Raw genomic sequence first — 24303 nt, forward strand, 5'->3', positions numbered from 1 at the left:
ACACTCTAAGACTCGCACACTCTAACACTCGCACTCTAACACTCGCACACTCAAACACTCTCATCACACACTACTTGCACACTTGAACACAAGCACTCTCGTCACACACTACTTGCACACTCGCATACTAACACACGCACTCTAACACACTAACACTCGAACACTCTAAGACTCGCACACTCTAACACTCGCACACTCTCGTCTCACACTACTTGCACACTTGAACACTCGCACACTCTCGTCTCACACTACTTGCACACTTGAACACTCACACTCTCGTCACACACTATTTGCACACTCGTACACTCGAACACTACTTGAACACTCGCACACTCTAACACTCGCACACTCAAACACTCTCGTCACACACTATTTGCACACTCGTACACTCGAACACTACTTGAACACTCGCACACTCTAACACTCGCACACTCTAACACTCGCACACTCTAACACTCGCGCACTCTAACACTCGCGCACTCTAACACTCGCACACTCAAACACTCGTACACTCAAACACTCGCACACTCTAACACTCGCACACTCTAACACTCGCACACTCTCGTCACACACTACTTGCACACTCGAACACAAGCACTCTCGTCACACACTACTTGCACACTCGCATACTCTAACACTCGCACACTCTAACACTCGCACACTCTAACACTCGCACACTCTAACACTCGCACACTCTAACACTCGCACACTCTAACACTCGCACACTCTAACACTCGCACACTCTAACACTCGCACACTCTAACACTCGCACACTCTAACACTCGCACACTCAAACACTCGCACACTCAAACACTCGCACACTCGCACACTCAAACACTCGCACACTCAAACACTCGCACACTCAAACACTCGCACACTCTAACACTCGCACACTCTAACACTCGCACACTCTAACACTCGCACACTCGAACACACGCACACTCGAACACACGCACTCTCGTCACACACTACTTGCACACTCGCATACTCTAACATTTGCACACTCAAACACTCGCACTCTAACACTCGCACACTCTAACACTCTCATCACACACTACTTGCACACTTGAACACTCTCGCACACTCTCACACACTCTCGCACACATGATAGTACAATTCACATTTCTATAGTTCACTCACAGTTGGCTTTGGACTTATTCCTGCAGGTTTGATCTAATGTCAAGTTGAGGTTCAAGTACAAAAGTGTAGAAATGTCACTTTAGAGAGGTTTTCTGATCAGTGCATTTTGCAGGTGGCTGTAGTTACCTTCTTCAACACAAATCAAGATCAAATCGGAATTGTGATCTCGGCACTGGAAAATCACCTGAAGATCATTTTGTTATGGCGAGTTTGTGAGCATGTCACACCTCATGAAGGTAAGATCACATGAGGCAGTGCTGCACGCTGTCGCCTTTACACACCTCATGAAGGTAAGATCACATAAGGGATGCACTTCATGGCACATACGGCGCTCTTCGTTTTTCCCTGGCTCGTCATAGAGTTGTGGTCCACAAAGACAATCCACAGTCACTTTTGAACTCCCTTTGGCAACTTCTAGGCAAGGCAAGGCAAGTTTATTTGTAGAGCACATTTCATACACAAGGCAATTCAAAGTGCTTCACAGCAGGAAAAATGCATTCAAATCACAAAGAAATTACAGAAACAGAAATACAATAAAATTAACTAAATTAAAAATTATCAATCCAACTGATTTTCTAAACTAATAAAATCACAAACAAAAGAGAAGAGTGCAAAGAAAAAATCCTTTCAGTCATATGCGCAGCTAAACAAAGCTGTTTTTAGCTTAGATTTGAACATTGTCAGAGTTGAAGCCTGTCTCACATCTTCAGGAAGACTGTTCCAGATTTTAGCTGCATAAAACTGAAACGCAGATTCCCCATGTTTTGTCCTGACTCTGGGCACCAGCAGGAGGCCGGTCCCTGAGGTCCTCAGAGTCCGAGATGGTTCATATGGCACTAACATATCCAAGATATACTTTGGTGCTAGGCCATGGAGAGACTTGTACACAAGCAGAGCTGCTTTAAAGTCTATTCTCTGAGCCACAGGGGGCAGTGCAGAGACCTGAGAACAGGACTAATGTGATGGTACTTCCTGGTTCTAGTCAGGACCCGAGCAGCAGCGTTCTGGATGTACTGGATGAACTTCTACATTCCCTTTCAGATCATTCTAAACAAGACAGAAACACTGGTTCAACTGTTCTGCAGAGCACAGAGAGCACATGCTGGTGTCGACCAATCAAATGTCTGCAGATGGAAATTAACTTCTGAGCTACAACCTGGTGCAGAACATCTTAATGTCTCTGTACATTGTGCTTTCAAGAAAAAAGACGAAACTAAACTAATGTCAGAACACACACATCTCTCTCAAGGGCCATTTACTACTGGTCCTGGGTCAGTTTTCAGTCCAGTTCTGTGCAGTCATTTTAGGACTTTCTCTGACGCTCAGTAGTGATGGATGGATGATCTGTACAGGGGTCAAAATGATCGTACAAATAGGTGTGCAATAGATTGAAATGTAGGCAATATCGTAATGTTGTATGTTGTTAACGATACGCTAAATTTGAATATTGAGTTTATAATTTAGTTTGTTTTAAACGTTCAAATAAGGCTAGAACACTGTCTGTGTCACGGTTACATTTAAGCTGCTCACTGGACTCTTTCTCTTTGTGGAGTGTCAGACGGATAAAGCAGACTGGTCCCAGGGTGGGTGAGGAGGGGGCAGGGTGCTGGGGTCCCATGGGTGCAGTCTGTACAAGCTGGAGCCCCTGAGAGAGAGAGAGCTGTCCAACATGACACTGAAGAGCATGAGATAACGTGTGAACAATCCTCCACACATTTGGACATGAGCACTGAGCATGTGCCAGCATGGGCCCCTGACTGTCTCACTGAATGTGGTCAGCCGGGGGCCCTTTGTTCTAGACAACACTCTGTTAAGCATGTAAAGAACACATCATTTGTAGAGGGCAGTAGCTAAAAATGGATAATGTTGCAATTGTTATTTGAGATAGTTCATTTTCTACTGCTCGTTCCCATTCGTGGTGGCGGGTGACTGGAGCCTGTCCCAGTGACTTTGGGCCTTAGGCAGGTACAGACCGGACAGGGGTCAGCTCGTCGCAGGGTTAACACAGAGTCAAAACAGTAAGTTGACACATGCATGTGTCTGGACAGTGACACGGGAAGGACATGCAGACTCCACCCAGAGAGATCATGTGGGCGTGGCACATTTGTCTGTTCTGTGCACATGCTGCTGATGACTTCAGCCAGTGTTTCTTACGTGTCAGTGTTTGTCAGTGGAGCCTCTCTGTGCTTTCACTTCTGCTCTCTAGCGCCCCCTGTCTGTGAGCTGCACTGGACAATGTCTGAAACGTGTCAGGACCTCTGGCCTCATGTTTTATGTTGCTTCTAAAATAATTCAACAGAAATGAGCTGTGGTCATTTGTGATATAAAATCTATAAAGGTACAGTTCATCAGCCGTTTGTGCTTGTGACTCCGTGAATCTCTTATTCATGGAGTGATTGGTGGATTGATCTGGAATAAATGTTTCCAGAGTCATTGGTTTTGCACTATATGCTGTTCATGACTTTGAAAACTTTCAAAACTTTGTGATGCTGGTGTTTGGAGCTGTAACTCTTCCGTCATGTTGCAGCATTAGCTCCGTGTGCCGTTCACTTTAGCCTCTGTGCCTTCGGCCCGTCATGGCAGACTTTCTGTTTCATACTCGTGGTCCTCTGTGCTCTTTCACATAACTGAACTCTGCTTCAGTCTCTCACACATCGCTCTCTCCTCTGTCGAGCTTCAGCTGCTGCAGGTCCAGAACAAGATCCGTGTCAAACTAAAGCTGAATTACTCGATTTATTCGATTAATCGTTTCAGCCCTAGATCATACAGTTGTTTGGGTGTCGCTCTGGTGTCAGGGGCATTTCCCCATAAACGAGGAAATGGCTGGTTGCTGGTGTGTACCAGGCTCCTGTGGGTGCCAGTTGGTGAAGTGTTCATTTATTTAAGTCAATGTCATGGTTACGTTCTCAGGTTTTATTGATAAATATATATCACGTTAATATTTGATTTGAGAACTTTTCTTTGACACTGGTGCCCCAAATAACTAAAATATACAAAATAAATGTATGCACCAAGCACTCTTTAATAAATATCTACTTTGAACGTCACCCTCTTTCACAAGTAGGAGGACATGAATAACACGACAGTACTTGTACTAGTAGAACTACTACAAACTAATTTGTCAAAATTCTTGACTGGTGTGTGTTACCCGTTTGTTTCCATGGAGATGTCATTGCTTTGTCTGGAATGTGCCACAGCATGACATTTTGACAAATGATCTATTTTGCATTTATTCAATTAAAGGTTTTTGTGCCTCGAAAAAGACAAAAACAACTCGCTTGTTCACAGATCTGACCTGTATCTGGGCCTGGTGCTCACACATGCAGAGATCACTGAATTCAACTCTGAGTGGGTAAATGTGGAGGGAATACAATTATACAATGTTTAAAAGCGTTTAAAGTGGAGTTTGTAGAACACTTCACAGTTCAGCTTTAGCCCCCTCCACCATGTGACCTGTGGGTGGAGTGTGTGGTGTTAGTGTGTTGCTGCTGCAGAGCCAGACGTGTCAGAAGCCTCATCACGTCTCTGGCCTCCTGCAGCGTCCCACCACATGGAAGAGGATTTAAACGGGCAGCGGGACAACCTGAAGACACAGACAGCTCTGTGGACAGCTCTGTGGACACCTCTGTGGACAGCTCTGTGGACAGCTCTGTGGACAGCTCTGTGGACACATAAACGCTCCTTCTATATTTAGTGAGTTTGAGGGGACAGTCTCCCCTCAAACTCAGGACTATAAACTCTGTGCTGTTTAACTTCACAGAAAGGGCGAATGATTAATATAGTGTAACGTTCCCTAAAGCACTGACAGCAGGGACCAGGCCACACCCTTCAGTCCCAAAGCATGAGAGAACAGAGAAGACTGCCGACTTTCCTTTTGTGTGAAGCACTATGAATTTCCTTGTGTATGAATTGTGCTCTACAAATAAACGTGCCTTGCCTAAAGGATGTATTCTCTTTTAAACTTGATTTAGTCTAATATTAGCCATATTTAGCCTTAATTCAGGCCTAACATAGTCTGGTTTAGGGTCTGGTGATACTTGGTGTATAAGAACCACAAAACTTAAGTTCTGTCGGACTGAAGTTATTGTGATATAACTCATTTGTTGCAAAATGGATGATCACATCAGCCACTACTGCAATGCCAAACATTTTGCAATATGTAGCCGTAGTTAAAAGCCTATCAAAGTTCCTGTATATAATGAACAGAACAATGAAATCGTACGGTCCACATTCTTGTCCACTCGTGTGTCTGAAGAGCACAAAAAAAGCAGCGCAGCGTTGTAGAAGAAACTATTGGACTTTTCTCTATAGATTCCCATTTTCCTCCAAATGAGGATCCAACAGACTGCTCTAACCGCAGTGTCTCTGTCCCAGGGGGCCTTCAGCTCAGGAACTGCATTCAAATGGGCCCCGCAGCTCGACCTGGAGGCAACTCTTCAAACATCGTGTTTAGTTCTGGTTACGTTTCAGAGACGAGGTTTGAAACTTGCCATAAAGTGTATTGTTCACACAGAGGCAGAGGGCCAGTGGTGTTTGGGTGTTTGGGTAAGTGAGCGGGCGGAGTCAGGGTAAAGGCCAATTAGAGCCAGAGAAGCAGCAGCTGAATGGATTTAGATGTTTCATAGACTTTGTATTCCACAAGGTTTAATTAATGACTAGAGTTGTCTGATGTTAAATTGTTACATATCCCCTCACAGAAGTGTGTGTGTGTGTGTGTGTGTGTGTGTGCGCAAGTGTCCGTCTATGTGTGTGTGTGTGTGTGTGTGTGTGTGTGTGTTAAATGCTGAAGGAGGCCAAAGGGCATTGATCTGAATGGCCTTCCTCCTCTTGGCTCTCACAGCTGCCAACTCTAGACTGTTGCAGCTCTAGACTGTTTTCCTTCAGAGCAGCAGAGGCCACGGCAACTAAAAGCATCTAATTAAAGCTCTAAGGCTTCTCTGATGGGCCTCAGATCCACTTGTTTTAGGGACACAAGAGCTGCAATTCCATCAGTAGCCAAAAAAAGTTAGCATCAGCTGTTTCCTGTTCACTCGCTTTGTCAAGAGCCAAAATCTGATATTTCCTGGTCATAAAGCGTCTGACATGATCCAAAGCTAAAGCATGACATAAAGAGAGGTTCAAGCGCAGCGTAGAGGCTTTGAGAGAAGTCAAAGAAATGAGGCAATACGAAAGTTACGGATGTAACTATGGTTCTATGAATCCTGGATGTTCACCAGAGGCGGTGCCTAAAGCACTGAATGATCATCTTTTGCGCATGCGCAGGTCGAGAAACTAATGACAACAAAGTCACCTGTGACCTCTCTGTGACCTCTCTGTGACCCACATGAAGCTATATAGTCACGTGACACCGAGAGCTCAGTCCCTTTTCTTCTCGCAAGCAACGCAGATTCCGAGGGACTGATCGCTCTGGCAGTCATCCAGGATTCATAGAATCGTAGTTACATTCGTAACTTTCGTTCTACTTCATCCCTTCTGACCGCCAGAGGCGGAGCCTTAAGCACTGGATGACAAATATCAACAACGTCCTGAGGGATCCATTAGGACAAAACACGCCTACCTTACGACGAGGGAGGGTGCAGTCTCAGGATCCCCTCTAGTGGATCGGGGACCGCCACATTGATTCTATAGAATCGGGCAAATGTAGTTGGTGAAGTCCAGGAGGACGCTGCGCTATGGCATCCAGGGTCTCATGGCCGCCCAGGAAGTGGACAGGCTTCTGGTCGAGTGGCATTTCACACCATCTGGAGGCTGGCGCTTCTGAGAAACATAAGCCTGCTCAATGGCCTTGACCACCCATCGGGCGAGGCGCTGCTTTTGCAAGCATCTGACCTTTTTTAGGGCCATCATAGCACACAAAGAGGCAATCTGACTTCAATCCAATCCATTTTATTTATATAGCACGATTTACACAACCAGAGGGTTCCAAAGTGCTTCACAGCAAGGTAAAAGACTACATAGGCATAAATAGGATAAAAGTAATAAAATAAGATATAAAATCAAATATAAAATTAAATCAAACAAACACACTAAAATCAATGGAATAAAAATAAATAAAATAACGACACCTGTTCAGAACAGGTGTCGTGGCTCGTATGTAAACCTTCAAGGCCCGGACCGGGCAGAGTGTGTTACCAGGGGCCCCAGTGTCAAACTGTGCAAGTTGGAGAGGCTGAGTGCTATTCAAAGGAAACACCTTAGAAGGAAAGGAGGCATCTAGCCAAAGAGTTACCCCAAAGTGCTCAGCATTCGACCTGCAGCAGGACTCAGCAACAGACGAGGCCTGTAGATCTCCGACCCGCTTACCTGAAGCCATAGCCAGGAGAAAGGTGGTCTTAAACAAAATCCATTTAAGATCTACCTGATCCAACGGTTCAAACGGAGGGGCGTCCAACACCAGGGATAAATCCCAAGACGGGGCCACAACGCGTCGAGGAGGGTGAACCCGCCACGCCCCCTTCAAGAAAAGTGAAATGTTCCTCTCACTTCCCACTGAGGCACCGACCAGCAGGCTCCTAGTCTGGCTAGCTTCTGCAGTGCGTTCTAACGCCTCAAGCGCTGCCGCACCAAAGAGCTCTCCTGTGACAACTGGAACGCACTTTAACATCCTCTTAGGGATCTTCTCAAAATGGGTTGAAGCTGAAAAGACGTAATTTTTTTCGTCTCTCTCTGGACCCCCTCCACCCCTCAAAAGACGAAAGACTGGCTTCACATAAATGTTAACGCGTTGATAAAACGATAGTAGCTTGATAGACCTGCTCACCTTTAGTCCCTGAACATCCTTAGGTATGTTTATCAGTAGAAGTTATGAACTCTCCAAATAATGTCACGCATGTTTGTTTACTCAATCATACCCATCGAACCCCCGCATCATATGCCCGGCACAAGAATTCATCGGTGATACAACATTGCGGATTCGGGCACCTAGGGTTCGCTCTAAGGCCCTCCTCCGGGGAGACAATCGGCGAGGCAATAGCCGGCTCAACAGGCGGCATATGGCCCAGGCCAAACTGGGGGGCATCTTGCATGGACGCCGAGGCCCTCCCAACTGAGGTCAAGCGCGATAACGCCTTTGTAACAGTCCAGCAAGCGTGCAGCTCATTGACGCACTCCCTAGAGGGCGGTACAACGATGGAGGGGACCGGCCGTTGGTGCTTGAAAAAGGCACTAGTAGTAGCCTCTGTCTCCTGCAGCACATCCAACCACAAGTGGCTAAGTGCGGAACGAACGACAGAGGGGGGCACGTCATCATCCCTGTCCAGACAGCCCTTGGAGGCATGGGAGCCTGTGTCTGAGGCCCGGGACTCCAGATTGAGGGCGTCATACTGAAAATGTAAATTGGATGCAGCCACCGATATGGCATCCTCCTTGTGCATGGGCCCCACATCCCGTGCATGAAAACCCAGATCACCGCAACGCTCGGCCAGAGACGGGCGAGCCTGTTGCAGGAGCGCCTTCATCTGGGCCAACTCATATGGGCAGACAGCTTCCTGTTGTTCCGCTCTGGGGAAGGCGGAACAGAGGAGACCGGGCGCCTAAAGGCAGAGGTTAGGGTAACCGAGGGTAACCGATCTGACCTCGACTCAACATCCCAATCAACGGGCTCAAACGCCTCCAAACGGGCTCTCCGGGTCGAGGGAGGCACAGCGACACAATTGGGACAAGCATCTGTAGTGAGGCCTTGCCTCAAATCCTCCACGCGCAAGCATGAGGGACATAAATCGTGCTCATCGTCCTGTTGTTGGAAGAAGACCTCAGCCCCAAAAATGTTGGTGATTCCTGGCCTGCGGTGTCTACAGCAGGGTGTTCAATAGGCGGCCTGCTGGCCAAGTCCGGACCCTGAAGCAATTTGGTCTGGCCCGTGGCTCAGTTTCCCATAATTGAAAATATATTATTTTCTGGTCACAGCTTCATTGATGATTTGGAGTAAGTGTAACATGCAAGTCTGCATGTTAATTCTGCTTGACAACAAGGAGCATTAGGCTCCGTGGCACCAGAGGACAGCGTGTTTTACGGGCTTCGTCGTTGGCTTGAAAGGCCTGGATGAGTGCACGGTACGTCAGACCGCTAAATTCTCTGTGACTATGTATCAGATTGAAATGACGATGACGCGGAGGACAGAGGACTGGAGCAGGACTTTGTGGACTGGTGTCAGTGGAACCACCTCCTCATCAACGCGGGAAAGACCAAGGAGATGGTGGTGGACTTCTACAGAGGCCACGCCCCCCTCACCAGTGAACATCCAGGGACGGGACAGGCCACGCCCCCCTCACCAGAGAACATCCAGGGACGGGACATTGAGAGAGTGACTCATACAAGGACCTGGTGTTCATCTGAACCACAAACTGGACTCATAACACAGACTGTACAGGAGTCCACAGTGTGTCCACAGTGTGTCTACAGTGTGTCCACAGTGTGTCTACAGTGTGTCCACAGTGTGTCCACAGTGTGTCCACAGTGTGTCTACAGTGTGTCCACAGTGTGTCCACAGTGTGTCCACAGTGTGTCTACAGTGTGTCCACAGTGTGTCCACAGTGTGTCTACAGTGTGTCTACAGTGTGTCTACAGTGTGTCTACAGTGTGTCCACAGTGTGTCCACAGTGTGTCCACAGTGTGTCCACAGTGTGTCTACAGTGTGTCCACAGTGTGTCCACAGTGTGTCCACAGTGTGTCCACAGTGTGTCTACAGAGTGTCCACAGTGTATCTCAAATATTCTCTTACATCATCACTTTTATTTCCGTGGTCAATACCAGCAAGCCATACATCATTTTAAAGCTTATTTTCTCAACAAAACGAATATGTCATTGATTTACATTGAATTATATGCCCCAAGAAGCAATTACCAATAGTTTGTGAGAAAGTCTCAACTTTTACAAACGCATGTCCTGTTTGCTGTTTGCTCTGTCCGTAAGGAATCATTGAAAAACAATATCCACTTGTATTTTTCCTGAAGTTTTCCCATTTCGAGATATTGTCAAGTAAACAAACTTTTCTTTGTTTCTCGCCGGACGAGAATGCGCTTGTCCGGCGCATTTCTCCGTCCATAACAAATGACCTGTTTGACCTATAAGATAATGTTGGATATCCTTCTTTTCTTCAGACTGTTTCCTACAGAATGAGACCATCCACGATGTTTTCTGTCCACGGGTTTGTTTGCTACAGCCTCCGCAAAAAAAAAAATGCGCCGCTTGCGACGCACATGTTTCCTCTGTTTACATCTAAAAAGCGCCGCATGCTAGCGACATAGCAGACTTTGAATTACATATTATTCTAGCCAATAAGAATAGCTTTAGAAAGAGGGGCGGGACAAAGGCCTTATTGACACAGAATCTTCTGTATTCTCGTGCGTAAGGCTCCGGGAAGGCTGTAAAGAGACAGATTTCTCGGCAGGATTTTGCGCATAACGTTTTCTGAATTTATTTGCCTTTTGGACGTGCATTTTGTTAGATATATGTATTATTATACCAATACAAAAATAAAATAAAAATATTATAATTTTTTTTAACCTCTATATGGGAAATTCATGGGTAAACTCATTTACACATTTTCACATATATTGTTTTTAGCAGTTATAATTGGTATTAGTGGCCTACAAAATGTATGTTTTATGATCATAGGAGCTAAAATTGTAATAAAACAGTTTGGCACAGTTGGCACATATTTGGATCACTTGTTCCGAATATACTTTTTGATACAAAAAGGTCAAAGCACCAAAATGCCTGTTCTAGAGATCTGAAACTTTACACAGTTGTTGTCAACAAGATAAACATCATGTACAGTGAACAGCATATGCACACAATGAAGTATGTCATGCTCAGGACCATTACAAATTGACAATATTCAGGCGAGACTAAAAAAAGGATGTTTTGTTTATGTTTGGGCCTCTGTAGTGTAAGTTCTGAAGCCCTGATAGTGTGACATGTGCACATCTGCAGAAACTAGAAGGCCTAAACTTTCTAATGATGTATCACACTTGCATGTGGAACATAAGATCCTCTTTTAATAAGCAATGCCATTTGGGTCCAACCATTGTGCACAGGGCGAAAATAGGTGGATGGAAACAGGTTAACATCAACCCCGGCATTTACAGGCACGTTTTGCACATTTCTGACGGATTGCAAGGAATATAATCTGATTATAACAACAAATAAAAGTCATATTAATTTTTCTCACCCCTATCTGTGGGATGTGTGCTCATATTTTGCCATCTCAAAGTGGAAGGTAGAATTGAGCACATTGTCTGTGATGCACACACAGGCGCAGCAGCGTGTGGAGCTGACAGAGGCTGGCTGCTCGTATGCAAAGCCTGGATGTGCTCCCGCCGCAGTCGTGTGGGATTAGTTCCACAGAGTGCCCCAGAGCGGCTCTTTGGAACATTTATATCCAGGATTTCACCACTTTGGATTTTGTTTGGATCTCTGTCCTCTGACACAACGCCTTTAAAAACAGCAGCGCGGTCACACTCAACCAGCGCGGTGGCATCTGGAGCAGAGACATTCTAGAAGTAGTGTCAGAATTTCAATGTGTCCCTGAAACTGTAGAAAGGAAAACAATCAAATGTGTCCATTCGTGTTCAGTTCTGCTGTGTGTTGCTACACATTTTTGCTCTATATGTTTTCATTTGCTAACTTAAAGACAGCCATAACCCTATAGTTTTGGCCTTTAAACATGCTCTTGTACCTTTGTTCTGGCTTCTCCTGTATTACAACTTTAAAAATGCTTGTATTGAAAACCACATAAATTTCTGGGTAGTAAGGTGTTCCTGCATCATGATTGGTGTTAGCACTCCATCTACTTACAGCAGAGGAAAATGCCATGGAGAATTGAACTAAAGCTAGCCAGGCCCATCGTGCTGATGATGGTAGGCAGTTGTTAAAACATGGTTCATTTTGAAGTAAAATGACCCATACATAAATGTAGGGAACTGCAGAGCTGATGAAAAGCCTGTCGAGTTCTGAAAAAGCTCAGTTCAGTGATGGTTGAGCTGATGCGTTGTACTTACTACTTGTATGTCTCGGAGCGGACGTATTCAAAGACATGAGACACGCCGAGCTGGAACTGGTCTGCGATGGGCGTGACCCAGGGATTGTTCTCTGCTTTGAACACCTGCTTAGGCCCAGTCAGGTCCAGGTTTCCTGCAACACAAAGCCCTCTACAGTCAACACTGCCCCACTATCCCTCTTCATCCACTCATCCACAGGCAGCAGTCCAAGCAGGGACTCCCTTCACCCCAGACACTTCCTTCAGCTCCTCTGGGGGGATCCTGAGGCATTCGCAGAACAGCCGAGAGACATAGTCCCTCCCGTCTGTCCTGGGTCTTCCCCAGAGCTTCCTCCCAGGGGGCCACCGGAGGGCTCCAACTCACCGCCTGGTGGTGATCGGTAGAAAGCTTCTCTCTTCTCCCGTGTGTCCAAGTCACATGGCCAGGTCAGGTGAAGCGACCACAAGGTTGATTATCACCCTCCGGCCTGGGACCATGTGCACTGATAGACCTTGTGCTCGAACATGGTGTTTTTTAATGTATTTATTTTAATATTAGTTGATTTGAACAGGGACAGTGACTAGCACAGAAGTCCAATAACTGAAGAACCCCCCCACTGGCATTGCCTGAAGTTCCCACCAACCCACCGTGGGCAACGCCAAAGAAGTGGAGCATCCAGAGTTGGGTTCCAACTGTGTGGAGGTGGGGCCGAATATTTCTAGCCAGTAACGCTCAACCTCCTGCACATGCTCAGTCTCCTCCCCCCCAGCGAGGTCACAATCCATGTCCCAGAGCCAGTGTCTGGAGATCAGGTCATGGAAGGCTACAGCCTTCGACTGCCCAGATCTCTCTGCGCGGGCCCCTTACAGAGCCTCCTGCAGGTGATGGGCCCTCAGGAGGCCAGCCCTACATGGTCCTTTGGGCTCAGCTGGGCATCAGATGCTCACCATCGAGCACCCATCCCAGGCCTGGCTCCAAGGTGTGGTGCATAGAACCTATCGGGAATGGCAGCTCAACAACAGGGACCTTCAGACCTTGAGCTCGATTAAATGGCAATCAGGCCTAATACGAATGTGAAAGTCACTGAGGTCTAATGGCGGTGGTGCAGCAGGATCTGCTCCAGGCTCTCTGTGACCTGGTCTTGTCCTCACATAGTTCAAGGGTCCACAAAAAGCCAATTGTAAGTTTGCTTAAAATAATAATTGCTGTGGGGTCTGACAAGGAGTAAAGTACATTTAGCATTTCACTATTAGTGAAAGACTGACCTAGCTCAGGGGGCAGCACGGTCAGCCTGTTGCCCTGGATGTGGAGCTCTTTTAGCTGCACCAAGTCTCCAATCTCCTTAGGCAGTGAGATCAGGTCATTGTCCCTCAGACTCAGCTGAAAAGACAAATGAATCCACACGTGTGAACATACAACCACCATTATGTCCATCAGACGTAAAACATGAGACTTACTATTTGCAGCTTGGAGAGTTTCCCGATGTCAGCCGGAAGCACCTCAAAGTCATTGTCACTCAGGTACAGAGCCCTTAAGGTGGCTGTGAAACCATCATTATAATCTTATGTCATAAATACAGTCGAACAGTCTTCACGAGGGTTAAGAAGATGTAGTGTGTGATAAGAAGGTACTCCCGAAAGGGGGGTCGGGGGTCGCTTAAAAGAGAAGGTCAAATCCCCTGTATTTTTGTGTATTTATCAGTTATAGAGAGAAAAGATATACTGTACATATTTAGGTAAGAACTATCAAAAGGCATAAAAGAAGATTCCTCCTCCTCCATTATCATACCCCAGAGGTAGAACATGACAGAGTTTAGACCAATGTTTGACTGAACGTTCAAATGTGTTTTAAGGAAATAGACCTGATCTAACATCATCTAAGTGCAGTCTATGAGCTCATATTACAATGAGCCCAGAGCCATGGAAACTACAACTACTCTGCTTGTTTGAAGGGGACTTATTGAAGTTTTTTGTCCACAGGCATTTTCCAGGGACAAGCCACATCCGATGAAGTGTGTGTAACTCACTGAGGTAGAAGAAGTTCCCGGGCAGAGAGCTGTGGTTCAGGTTGTTGTAGGTGAGGTCCAGCACTTCTAAGGCAGGTAAGGACCCAAAGCCTCTGGGCAGCGCGCTCATACGATTCATCCTGTAACATGCACACACTCATCACTCTTTCATTTGTACTCAGTCCTACTGCAAAACATCTTCAAATGTTACATACAAATCCAAGAGTACCAGCTTCCAGTTTTCATACTTTGGCTTTAAGGATCTGCCAATGCCCCAAATGAACTGATACTAAAGCAGAGACTGAAAAAAGCACTTGCAAGATTAATTGCAATCAAATCGAGATTGCAATTTGAATGAACAAAAGTAGTAAATTGCAAGGGCTGTTCCAGTCTTTTCTCTGCTCATTCTGCACAACAATGGCTAATGATGTAGTTTAATCTGTACAAACATGTTCTACTTTGTCATGAAAAACGCAAATATGTATTTTCCCCAACTTTGTCAACTCTAGTGTCATAAAACTGCTATTTAATCTCCAAGTAGCTATAGAACAGCTTTGAATAATACAAGTTCAAATATTGGTGTTGGGCTTAGTGCGGACGCGTCTGTCTGGCTCTGGATGCGCTTGGACCTGTGGAAATAATCCATTTTTATTGCGAGTTTTACCCAGAGAAACCCAATGTTTTTTCCACACATGAAGATGCTGTAAAATAAGAGGGAAAATGCCGTTGAGAACCAGGCAAGCGAGGCTATATCCAAGCTAGCTCAGGCCCCCGCTCAGGCCCCGCTGCCCCGCTCAGGCCCCGCTCAGGCCCCGCTCAGGCCCCGCTCAGGCCCCGCTCAGGCCCCGCTCAGGCCCCGCTCAGGCCCCGCTCAGGCTCCCTGGAGTGGGATAGACCTGTAATGCCATAATCACTATGACACAGACACAAACGCTGCTCTGGTGGAAACGTGCTCCTCGGGCCACAGGAGCCGAGGAGCACGTCTCCTAACTTTACAAGCATGTGACCAGCCCTCCACCTCCTCCACCTCCACCACCTCCCCACACAGCCCTCCACCTCCTCCACCTCCACCACCTCCCCACACAGCCCTCCACCTCCTCCACCTCCACCACCTCCCCACACAGCCCTCCACCTCCTCCACCTCCACCACCTCCCCACACAGCCCTCCACCTCCTCCACCTCCACCACCTCCCCACACAGCCCTCCACCTCCTCCACCTCCACCACCTCCCCACACAGCCCTCCACCTCCTCCACCTCCACCACCTCCCCACACAGCCCTCCACCTCCTCCACCACCTCCCCACACAGCCCTCCACCTCCTCCACCACCTCCCCACACAGCCCTCCACCTCCTCCACCTCCACCACCTCCCCACACAGCCCTCCACCTCCTCCACCTCCACCACCTCCCCACACAGCCCTCCACCTCCTCCACCTCCACCACCTCCCCACACAGCCCTCCACCTCCTCCACCTCCACCACCTCCCCACACAGCCCTCCACCTCCTCCACCTCCACCACCTCCCCACACAGCCCTCCACCTCCTCCACCTCCTCCTCCACCTCCTCCCCACACAGCCCTCCACCTCCTCCACCACCTCCCCACACAGCCCTCCACCTCCTCCACCACCTCCCCACACAGCCCTCCACCTCCTCCCCACACAGCCCTCCACCTCCTCCACCTCCTCCCCACACAGCCCTCCACCTCCTCCACCACCTCCCCACACAGCCCTCCACCTCCTCCACCTCCTCCCCACACAGCCCTCCACCTCCTCCACCTCCTCCCCACACAGCCCTCCACCTCCTCCACCACCTCCCCACACAGCCCTCCACCTCCTCCACCTCCTCCCCACACAGCCCTCCACCTCCTCCCCACACAGCCCTCCACCTCCTCCACCTCCTCCCCACACAGCCCTCCACCTCCTCCCCACACAGCCCTCCACCTCCTCCACCACCTCCCCACACAGCCCTCCACCACCTCCCCACACAGCCCTCCACCTCCTCCACCACCTCCCCACACAGCCCTCCACCTCCTCCACCTCCTCCTCCACCTCCTCCCCACACAGCCCTCCACCTCCTCCACCACCTCCCCACACAGCCCTCCACCTCCTCCACCACCTCCCCACACAGCCCTCCACCTTCTCCACCTCCACCTCCACCACCTCCCCACACAGCCCTCCACCACCTCCCCACACAGCCCTCCACCTCCTCCACCTCCACCACCTCCCCACACAGCCCTCCACCTCCTCCACCACCTCCCCACACAGCCCTCCACCTCCTCCACCTCCTCCTCCACCTCCTCCCCACACAGCCCTCCACCTCCTCCACCACCTCCCCACACAGCCCTCCACCTCCTCCACCACCTCCCCACACAGCCCTCCACCTTCTCCACCTCCACCTCCACCACCTCCCCACACAGCCCTCCACCTCCTCCCCACACAGCCCTCCACCTCCTCCACCACCTCCCCACACAGCCCTCCACCTCCTCCCCACACAGCCCTCCACCTCCTCCACCTCCTCCCCACACAGCCCTCCACCTCCTCCACCACCTCCCCACACAGCCCTCCACCTCCTCCACCTCCTCCCCACACAGCCCTCCACCTCCTCCACCTCCTCCCCACACAGCCCTCCACCTCCTCCACCACCTCCCCACACAGCCCTCCACCTCCTCCACCTCCTCCCCACACAGCCCTCCACCTCCTCCACCACCTCCCCACACAGCCCTCCACCTCCTCCACCTCCTCCCCACACAGCCCTCCACCTCCTCCCCACACAGCCCTCCACCTCCTCCACCACCTCCCCACACAGCCCTCCACCTCCTCCACCACCTCCCCACACAGCCCTCCACCTTCTCCACCACCTCCCCACACAGCCCTCCACCTTCTCCACCACCTCCCCACACAGCCCTCCACCTCCTCCACCACCTCCCCACACAGCCCTCCACCTTCTCCACCTCCACCTCCTCCCCACACAGCCCTCCACCTCCTCCACCTCCTCCCCACAAAGCCCTCCACCTCCTCCACCACCTCCCCACACAGCCCTCCACCTCCTCCACCTCCCCACAGGCTCCAGGCAGCCCTGCTCGCTGCCCACACTTCTCTTGTATCGACACAACCTCTTTTATGCTATTTTTTGTAACGTTCAAGGCAAAGCAAGAGCATCTCCATGGAGACTAACAGAGGCCGAAAGGTTACGAGTTATGTCTGTGGAGACAAGCACCCTCACAACAAGGATGGTGAGTGAAGACCCTGCTGTGGTGAGTGCTGTGGTGAGTGAAGACCCTGCTGTGGTGAGACAAGACCCCGCTGTGGTGAGTGCTGTGGTGAGACAAGATCCTGCTGTGGTGAGTGAAGACCCTGCTGTGGTGAGACAAGACCCTGCTGTGGTGAGTGAAGACCCCGCTGTGGTGAGACAAGACCCTGCTGTGGTGAGTGAAGACCCCGCTGTGGTGAGACAAGACCCTGCTGTGGTGAGTGAAGACCCCGCTGTGGTGAGACAAGACCCTGCTGTGGTGAGTGAAGACCCCGCTGTGGTGAGACAAGACCCTGCTGTGGTGAGACAAGACCCTGCTGTGGTGAGTGAAGACCCTGCTGTGGTGAGTGAAGACCCCGCTGTGGTGAGACAAGACCCTGCTGTGGTGAGTGAAGACCCTGCTGTGGTGAGTGAAGACCCTGCTGTGGTGAGTGAAGACCCTGCTGTGGTGAGACAAGACCCTGCTGTGATGAGTGAAGACCCTGCTGTGGTGAGTGAAGACCCTGCTGTGGTGAGTGAAGACCCTGCTGTGGTGAGACAAGACCCTGCTGTGGTGAGTGAAGACCCCGCTGTGGTGAGACAAGATCCTGCTGTGGTGAGTGAAGACCCTGCTGTGGTGAGACAAGACCCTGCTGTGGTGAGTGAAGACCCTGCTGTGGTGAGACAAGATCCTGCTGTGGTGAGTGAAGACCCTGCTGTGGTGAGTGAAGACCCTGCTGTGGTGAGTGAAAACCCTGCTGTGGTGAGACAAGACCCTGCTGTGGTGAGTGAAGACCCTGCTGTGGTGAGTGAAGACCCTGCTGTGGTGAGTGAAGACCCCGCTGTGGTCAGACAAGATCCTGCTGTGGTGAGTGAAGACCCCGCTGTGGTGAGACAAGATCCTGCTGTGGTGAGTGAAGACCCTGCTGTGGTGAGTGAAGACCCTGCTGTGGTGAGTGAAGACCCTGCTGTGGTGAGTGAAGACCCTGCTGTGGTGAGACAAGACCCTGCTGTGGTGAGTGAAGACCCTGCTGTGGTGAGTGAAGACCCTGCTGTGGTGAGTGAAGACCCTGCTGTGGTGAGTGAAGACCCCGCTGTGGTGAGTGAAGACCCTGCTGTGGTGAGTGAAGACCCCGCTGTGGTGAGTGAAGACCCTGCTGTGGTGAGTGAAGACCCTGCTGTGGTGAGACAAGACCCTGCTGTGGTGAGACAAGACCCTGCTGTGGTGAGTGAAGACCCTGCTGTGGTGAGTGAAGACCCCGCTGTGGTGAGTGAAGACCCTGCTGTGGTGAGTGAAGACCCTGCTGTGGTGAGTGAAGACCCTGCTGTGGTGAGACAAGACCCTGCTGTGGTGAGTGAAGACCCTGCTGTGGTGAGTGAAGACCCTGCTGTGGTGAGACAAGACCCTGCTGTGGTGAGTGAAGACCCTGCTGTGGTGAGTGAAGACCCCGCTGTGGTGAGTGGAGACCCTGCTGTGGTGAGTGAAGACCCCGCTGTGGTGAGTGAAGACCCTGCTGTGGTGAGTGAAGACCCTGCTGTGGTGAGTGAAGACCCTGCTGTGGTGAGACAAGACCCTGCTGTGGTGAGTGAAGACCCTGCTGTGGTGAGTGAAGACCCCGCTGTGGTGAGTGAAGACCCTGCTGTGGTGAGTGAAGACCCTGCTGTGGTGAGTGAAGACCCTGCTGTGGTGAGACAAGACCCTGCTGTGGTGAGTGAAGACCCTGCTGTGGTGAGTGAAGACCCTGCTGTGGTGAGTGAAGACCCTGCTGTGGTGAGTGAAGACCCCGCTGTGGTGAGTGAAGACCCTGCTGTGGTGAGTGAAGACCCTGCTGTGGTGAGTGAAGACCCTGCTGTGGTGAGTGAAGACCCTGCTGTGGTGAGACAAGATCCTGCTGTGGTGAGTGAAGACCCTGCTGTGGTGAGACAAGACCCTGCTGTGGTGAGTGAAGACCCTGCTGTGGTGAGACAAGACCCTGCTGTGGTGAGTGAAGACCCCGCTGTGGTGAGACAAGACCCTGCTGTGGTGAGACAAGACCCTGCTGTGGTGAGTGAAGACCCCGCTGTGGTGAGACAAGACCCCGCTGTGGTGAGACAAGATCCTGCTGTGGTGAGTGAAGACCCTGCTGTGGTGAGACAAGACCCTGCTGTGGTGAGTGAAGACCCCGCTGTGGTGAGACAAGACCCTGCTGTGGTGAGACAAGACCCTGCTGTGGTGAGTGAAGACCCTGCTGTGGTGAGTGAAGACCCTGCTGTGGTGAGTGAAGACCCCGCTGTGGTGAGACAAGATCCTGCTGTGGTGAGTGAAGACCCTGCTGTGGTGAGACAAGACCCTGCTGTGGTGAGTGAAGACCCTGCTGTGGTGAGTGAAGACCCTGCTGTGGTGAGTGAAGACCCTGCTGTGGTGAGACAAGACCCTGCTGTGGTGAGTGAAGACCCCGCTGTGGTGAGACAAGATCCTGCTGTGGTGAGTGAAGACCCTGCTGTGGTGAGACAAGACCCTGCTGTGGTGAGTGAAGACCCTGCTGTGGTGAGTGAAGACCCTGCTGTGGTGAGGACGTACCCCAGGTTGAGGTGCTTGAGCTTCTGCAGGCTGCTGATCTGAGTGGGCAGCTCCTCAATCTGGTTGTTGAACATGTTGAGCACCTCCAGGTTCTTCAGCTCAGAGATGTTTGCAGGAACCGCTGTGGGACAGAGGGGGGACAGAGGGGAGGACAGAGGGAGGACAGAGGGGAGGACAGAGGGAGGACAGAGGGGAGGACAGAGGGGAGGACAGAGGGAGGACAGAGGGGAGGACAGAGGGGAGGACAGAGGGAGGACAGAGGGGAGGACAGAGGGAGGACAGAGGGGAGGACAGAGGGGAGGACAGAGGGGAGGACAGAGGGGAGGACAGGAGGGAGGACAGAGGGGGGACAGAGGGGAGGACAGAGGGGAGGACAGAGGGGAGGACAGAGGGGAGGACAGGAGGGAGGACAGAGGGGGGACAGAGGGGAGGACAGGAGGGAGGACAGAGGGAGGACAGAGGGGAGGACAGAGGGGGGACAGAGGGGAGGACAGAGGGGAGGACAGAGGGGAGGACAGGAGGGAGGACAGAGGGAGGACAGAGGGGAGGACAGAGGGGAGGACAGGAGGGAGGACAGAGGGGAGGACAGAGGGGAGGACAGAGGGGAGGACAGAGGGGAGGACAGGAGGGAGGACAGAGGGTAGGACAGAGAGGACAGAGGGGAGGACAGAGAGGAGGACAGTCAGTCCAACAGTCTTGTGCAGGACCAGAGAGACGTCCCTCTAACCCTACAGTGGACCTCAGATAAGACCATGTCCTTTCAGTCCAATTTAAAACATGAGACAAAGTCCTGAATAAACCCGAGCACTGGCCTATGCTGCCCTCTGCAGGCGGAGGAGGGAAGGACGCTCAATAACCAACACGACACAATATAAGTCTTACACAGTGGAGCTTTAGTTTCAGGGGTTAAGTCTTACACAGTGGAGCTTTAGTTTCAGGGGTTAAGTCTTACACAGTGATGCTTTAGTTTCAGGGGTTAAGTCTTACACAGTGGAGCTTTAGTTTCAGGGGTTAAGTCTTACACAGTGGAGCTTTAGTTTCAGGGGTTAAGTATTACACAGTGGAGCTTTAGTTTCAGGGGTTAAGTCTTACACAGTGGAGCTTTAGTTTCAGGGGTTAAGTCTTACACAGTGGAGCTTTAGTTTCAGGGGTTAAGTCTCACACAGTGATGCTTTAGTTTCAGGGGTTAAGTCTTACACAGTGGAGCTTTAGTTTCAGGGGTTAAGTCTTACACAGTGGAGCTTTAGTTTCAGGGGTTAAGTATTACACAGTGGAGCTTTAGTTTCAGGGGTTAAGTCTTACACAGTGGAGCTTTAGTTTCAGGGGTTAAGTCTTACACAGTGGAGCTTTAGTTTCAGGGGTTAAGTCTTACACAGTGGAGCTTTAGTTTCAGAGGTTAAGTCTTACACAGTGGAGCTTTAGTTTCAGGGGTTAAGTCTTACACAGTGGAGCTTTAGTTTCAGGGGTTAAGTCTTACACAGTGGAGCTTTAGTTTCAGGGGTTAAGTCTTACACAGTGGAGCTTTAGTTTCAGAGGTTAAGTCTTACACAGTGGAGCTTTAGTTTCAGGGGTTACATCTTACACAGTGGAGCTTTAGTTTCAGAGGTTAAGTCTTACACAGTGGAGCTTTAGTTTCAGGGGTTAAGTCTTACACAGTGGAGCTTTAGTTTCAGGGGTTAAGTCTCACACAGTGATGCTTTAGTTTCAGGGGTTAAGTCTTACACAGTGGAGCTTTAGTTTCAGGGGTTAAGTCTTACACAGTGGAGCTTTAGTTTCAGGGGTTAAGTCTTACACAGTGGAGCTTTAGTTTCAGGGGTTAAGTCTTACACAGTGGAGCTTTAGTTTCAGGGGTCAAGTCTCACACAGTGGAGCTTTAGTTTCAGGGGTTAAGTCTTACACAGTGGGGTTTTAGTTCCAGGGGTTAAGTCTCACACAGTGGAGCTTTAGTTTCAGGGGTTAAGTCTCACACAGTGGAGCTTTAGTTTCAGGGGTTACGTCTTACACAGTGGAGCTTTAGTTTCAGAGGTTAAGTCTTACACAGTGGAGCTTTAGTTTCAGGGGTTAAGTCTTACACAGTGGAGCTTTAGTTTCAGGGGTTAAGTCTTACACAGTGGAGCTTTAGTTTCAGGGGTTAAGTCTCACACAGTGATGCTTTAGTTTCAGGGGTTAAGTCTTACACAGTGGAGCTTTAGTTTCAGGGGTTAAGTCTTACACAGTGGAGCTTTAGTTTCAGGGGTTAAGTCTTACACAGTGGAGCTTTAGTTTCAGGGGTTAAGTCTTACACAGTGGAGCTTTAGTTTCAGGGGTTAAGTCTTACACAGTGGAGCTTTAGTTTCAGGGGTTAAGTCTTACACAGTGGAGCTTTAGTTTCAGGGGTTAAGTCTTACACAGTGGAGCTTTAGTTTCAGGGGTTAAGTCTCACACAGTGGAGCTTTAGTTTCAGGGGTTAAGTCTCACACAGTGATGCTTTAGTTTCAGGGGTTAAGTCTTACACAGTGGAGCTTTAGTTTCAGGGGTTAAGTCTCACACAGTGGAGCTTTAGTTTCAGGGGTTAAGTCTCACACAGTGGAGCTTTAGTTTCAGGGGTTAAGTCTCACACAGTGGAGCTTTAGTTTCAGGGGTTAAGTCTTACACAGTGGAGCTTTAGTTTCGGGGGTTAAGTCTTACACAGTGGAGCTTTAGTTTCGGGGGTTAAGTCTCACACAGTGGAGCTTTAGTTTCAGGGGTTAAGTCTTACACAGTGGAGCTTTAGTTTCAGGGGTTAAGTCTCACACAGTGGAGCTTTAGTTTCAGGGGTTAAGTCTCACACAGTGGAGCTTTAGTTTCAGGGGTTAAGTCTCACACAGTGGAGCTTTAGTTTCAGGGGTTAAGTCTTACACAGTGGAGCTTTAGTTTCAGGGGTTAAGTCTCACACAGTGGAGCTTTAGTTTCAGGGGTTAAGTCTCACACAGTGATGCTTTAGTTTCAGGGGTTAAGTCTTACACAGTGGAGCTTTAGTTTCAGGGGTTAAGTCTCACACAGTGATGCTTTAGTTTCAGGGGTTAAGTCTTACACAGTGGAGCTTTAGTTTCAGGGGTTAAGTCTCACACAGTGGAGCTTTAGTTTCAGGGGTTAAGTCTCACACAGTGGAGCTTTAGTTTCAGGGGTTAAGTCTCACCCAGTGGAGCTTTAGTTTCAGGGGTTAAGTCTCACACAGTGGAGCTTTAGTTTCAGGGGTTAAGTCTTACACAGTGGAGCTTTAGTTTCAGGGGTTAAGTCTTACACAGTGGAGCTTTAGTTTCAGGGGTTAAGTCTCACACAGTGGAGCTTTAGTTTCAGGGGTTAAGTCTCACACAGTGGAGCTTTAGTTTCAGGGGTTAAATCTCACACAGTGGAGCTTTAGTTTCAGGGGTTAAGTCTCACACAGTGGAGCTTTAGTTTCAGGGGTTAAGTCTCACACAGTGATGCTTTAGTTTCAGGGGTTAAGTCTCACACAGTGATGCTTTAGTTTCAGGGGTTAAGTCTTACACAGTGATGCTTTAGTTTCAGGGGTTAAGTCTCACACAGTGGAGCTTTAGTTTCAGGGGTTAAGTCTCACACAGTGGAGCTTTAGTTTCAGGGGTTAAGTCTTACACAGTGGAGCTTTAGTTTCAGGGGTTAAGTCTCACACAGTGGAGCTTTAGTTTCAGGGGTTAAGTCTCACACTGTGGAGCTTTAGTTTCAGGGGTTAAGTATCACACAGTGGAGCTTTAGTTTCAGGGGTTAAGTCTTACACAGTGGAGCTTTAGTTTCAGGGGTTAAGTCTCACACAGTGGAGCTTTAGTTTCAGGGGTTAAGTCTCACACAGTGGAGCTTTAGTTTCAGGGGTTAAGTCTTACACAGTGATGCTTTAGTTTCAGGGGTTAAGTCTTACACAATGGGGCTTTAGTTGCAGGGGTTAAGTATTACACAGTGGAGCTTTAGTTTCAGGGGTTAAGTCTTACACAGTGGAGCTTTAGTTTCAGGGGTTAAGTCTTACACAGTGGAGCTTTAGTTTCAGGGGTTAAGTCTTACACAGTGGGGTTTTAGTTCCAGGGGTTAAGTCTCACACAGTGGAGCTTTAGTTTCAGGGGTTAAGTCTCACACAGTGGAGCTTTAGTTTCAGGGGTTAAGTCTTACACAGTGGAGCTTTAGTTTCAGGGGTTAAGTCTCACACAGTGATGCTTTAGTTTCAGGGGTTAAGTCTCACACAGTGGAGCTTTAGTTTCAGGGGTTAAGTCTCACACAGTGGAGCTTTAGTTTCAGGGGTTAAGTCTTACACAGTGGAGCTTTAGTTTCAGGGGTTACGTCGTACACAGTGGAGCTTTAGTTTCAGGGGTTAAGTCTTACACAGTGATGCTTTAGTTTCAGGGGTTACGTCTTACACAGTGGAGC

General features: G+C 49.5%; 1 protein-coding gene across 1 annotated transcript in view; it reads right to left on the reverse strand.

The window, feature by feature from the left end:
* The window catches only part of rsu1 (Ras suppressor protein 1), a 44126-nt gene that overhangs the window by 18627 nt on the left and 1196 nt on the right, over positions 1-24303 (reverse strand). The window contains exons 3-7 of the mRNA XM_072451233.1: positions 19912-20032; positions 14146-14264; positions 13577-13659; positions 13385-13499; positions 12141-12273 (exon numbers count right to left, since the gene is read on the reverse strand). Coding sequence (XP_072307334.1) covers positions 12141-12273; positions 13385-13499; positions 13577-13659; positions 14146-14264; positions 19912-20032 — 571 coding nt within the window. The remainder of the gene's footprint in view (positions 1-12140; positions 12274-13384; positions 13500-13576; positions 13660-14145; positions 14265-19911; positions 20033-24303) is intronic.

Source organism: Eucyclogobius newberryi, unplaced genomic scaffold (assembly GCF_026437365.1).
Source record: "Eucyclogobius newberryi isolate DKJ021-1_F unplaced genomic scaffold, fEucNew1.0.hap1 SCAF_18, whole genome shotgun sequence".
Taxonomy (NCBI): Eukaryota; Metazoa; Chordata; class Actinopteri; order Gobiiformes; family Gobiidae; genus Eucyclogobius; species Eucyclogobius newberryi.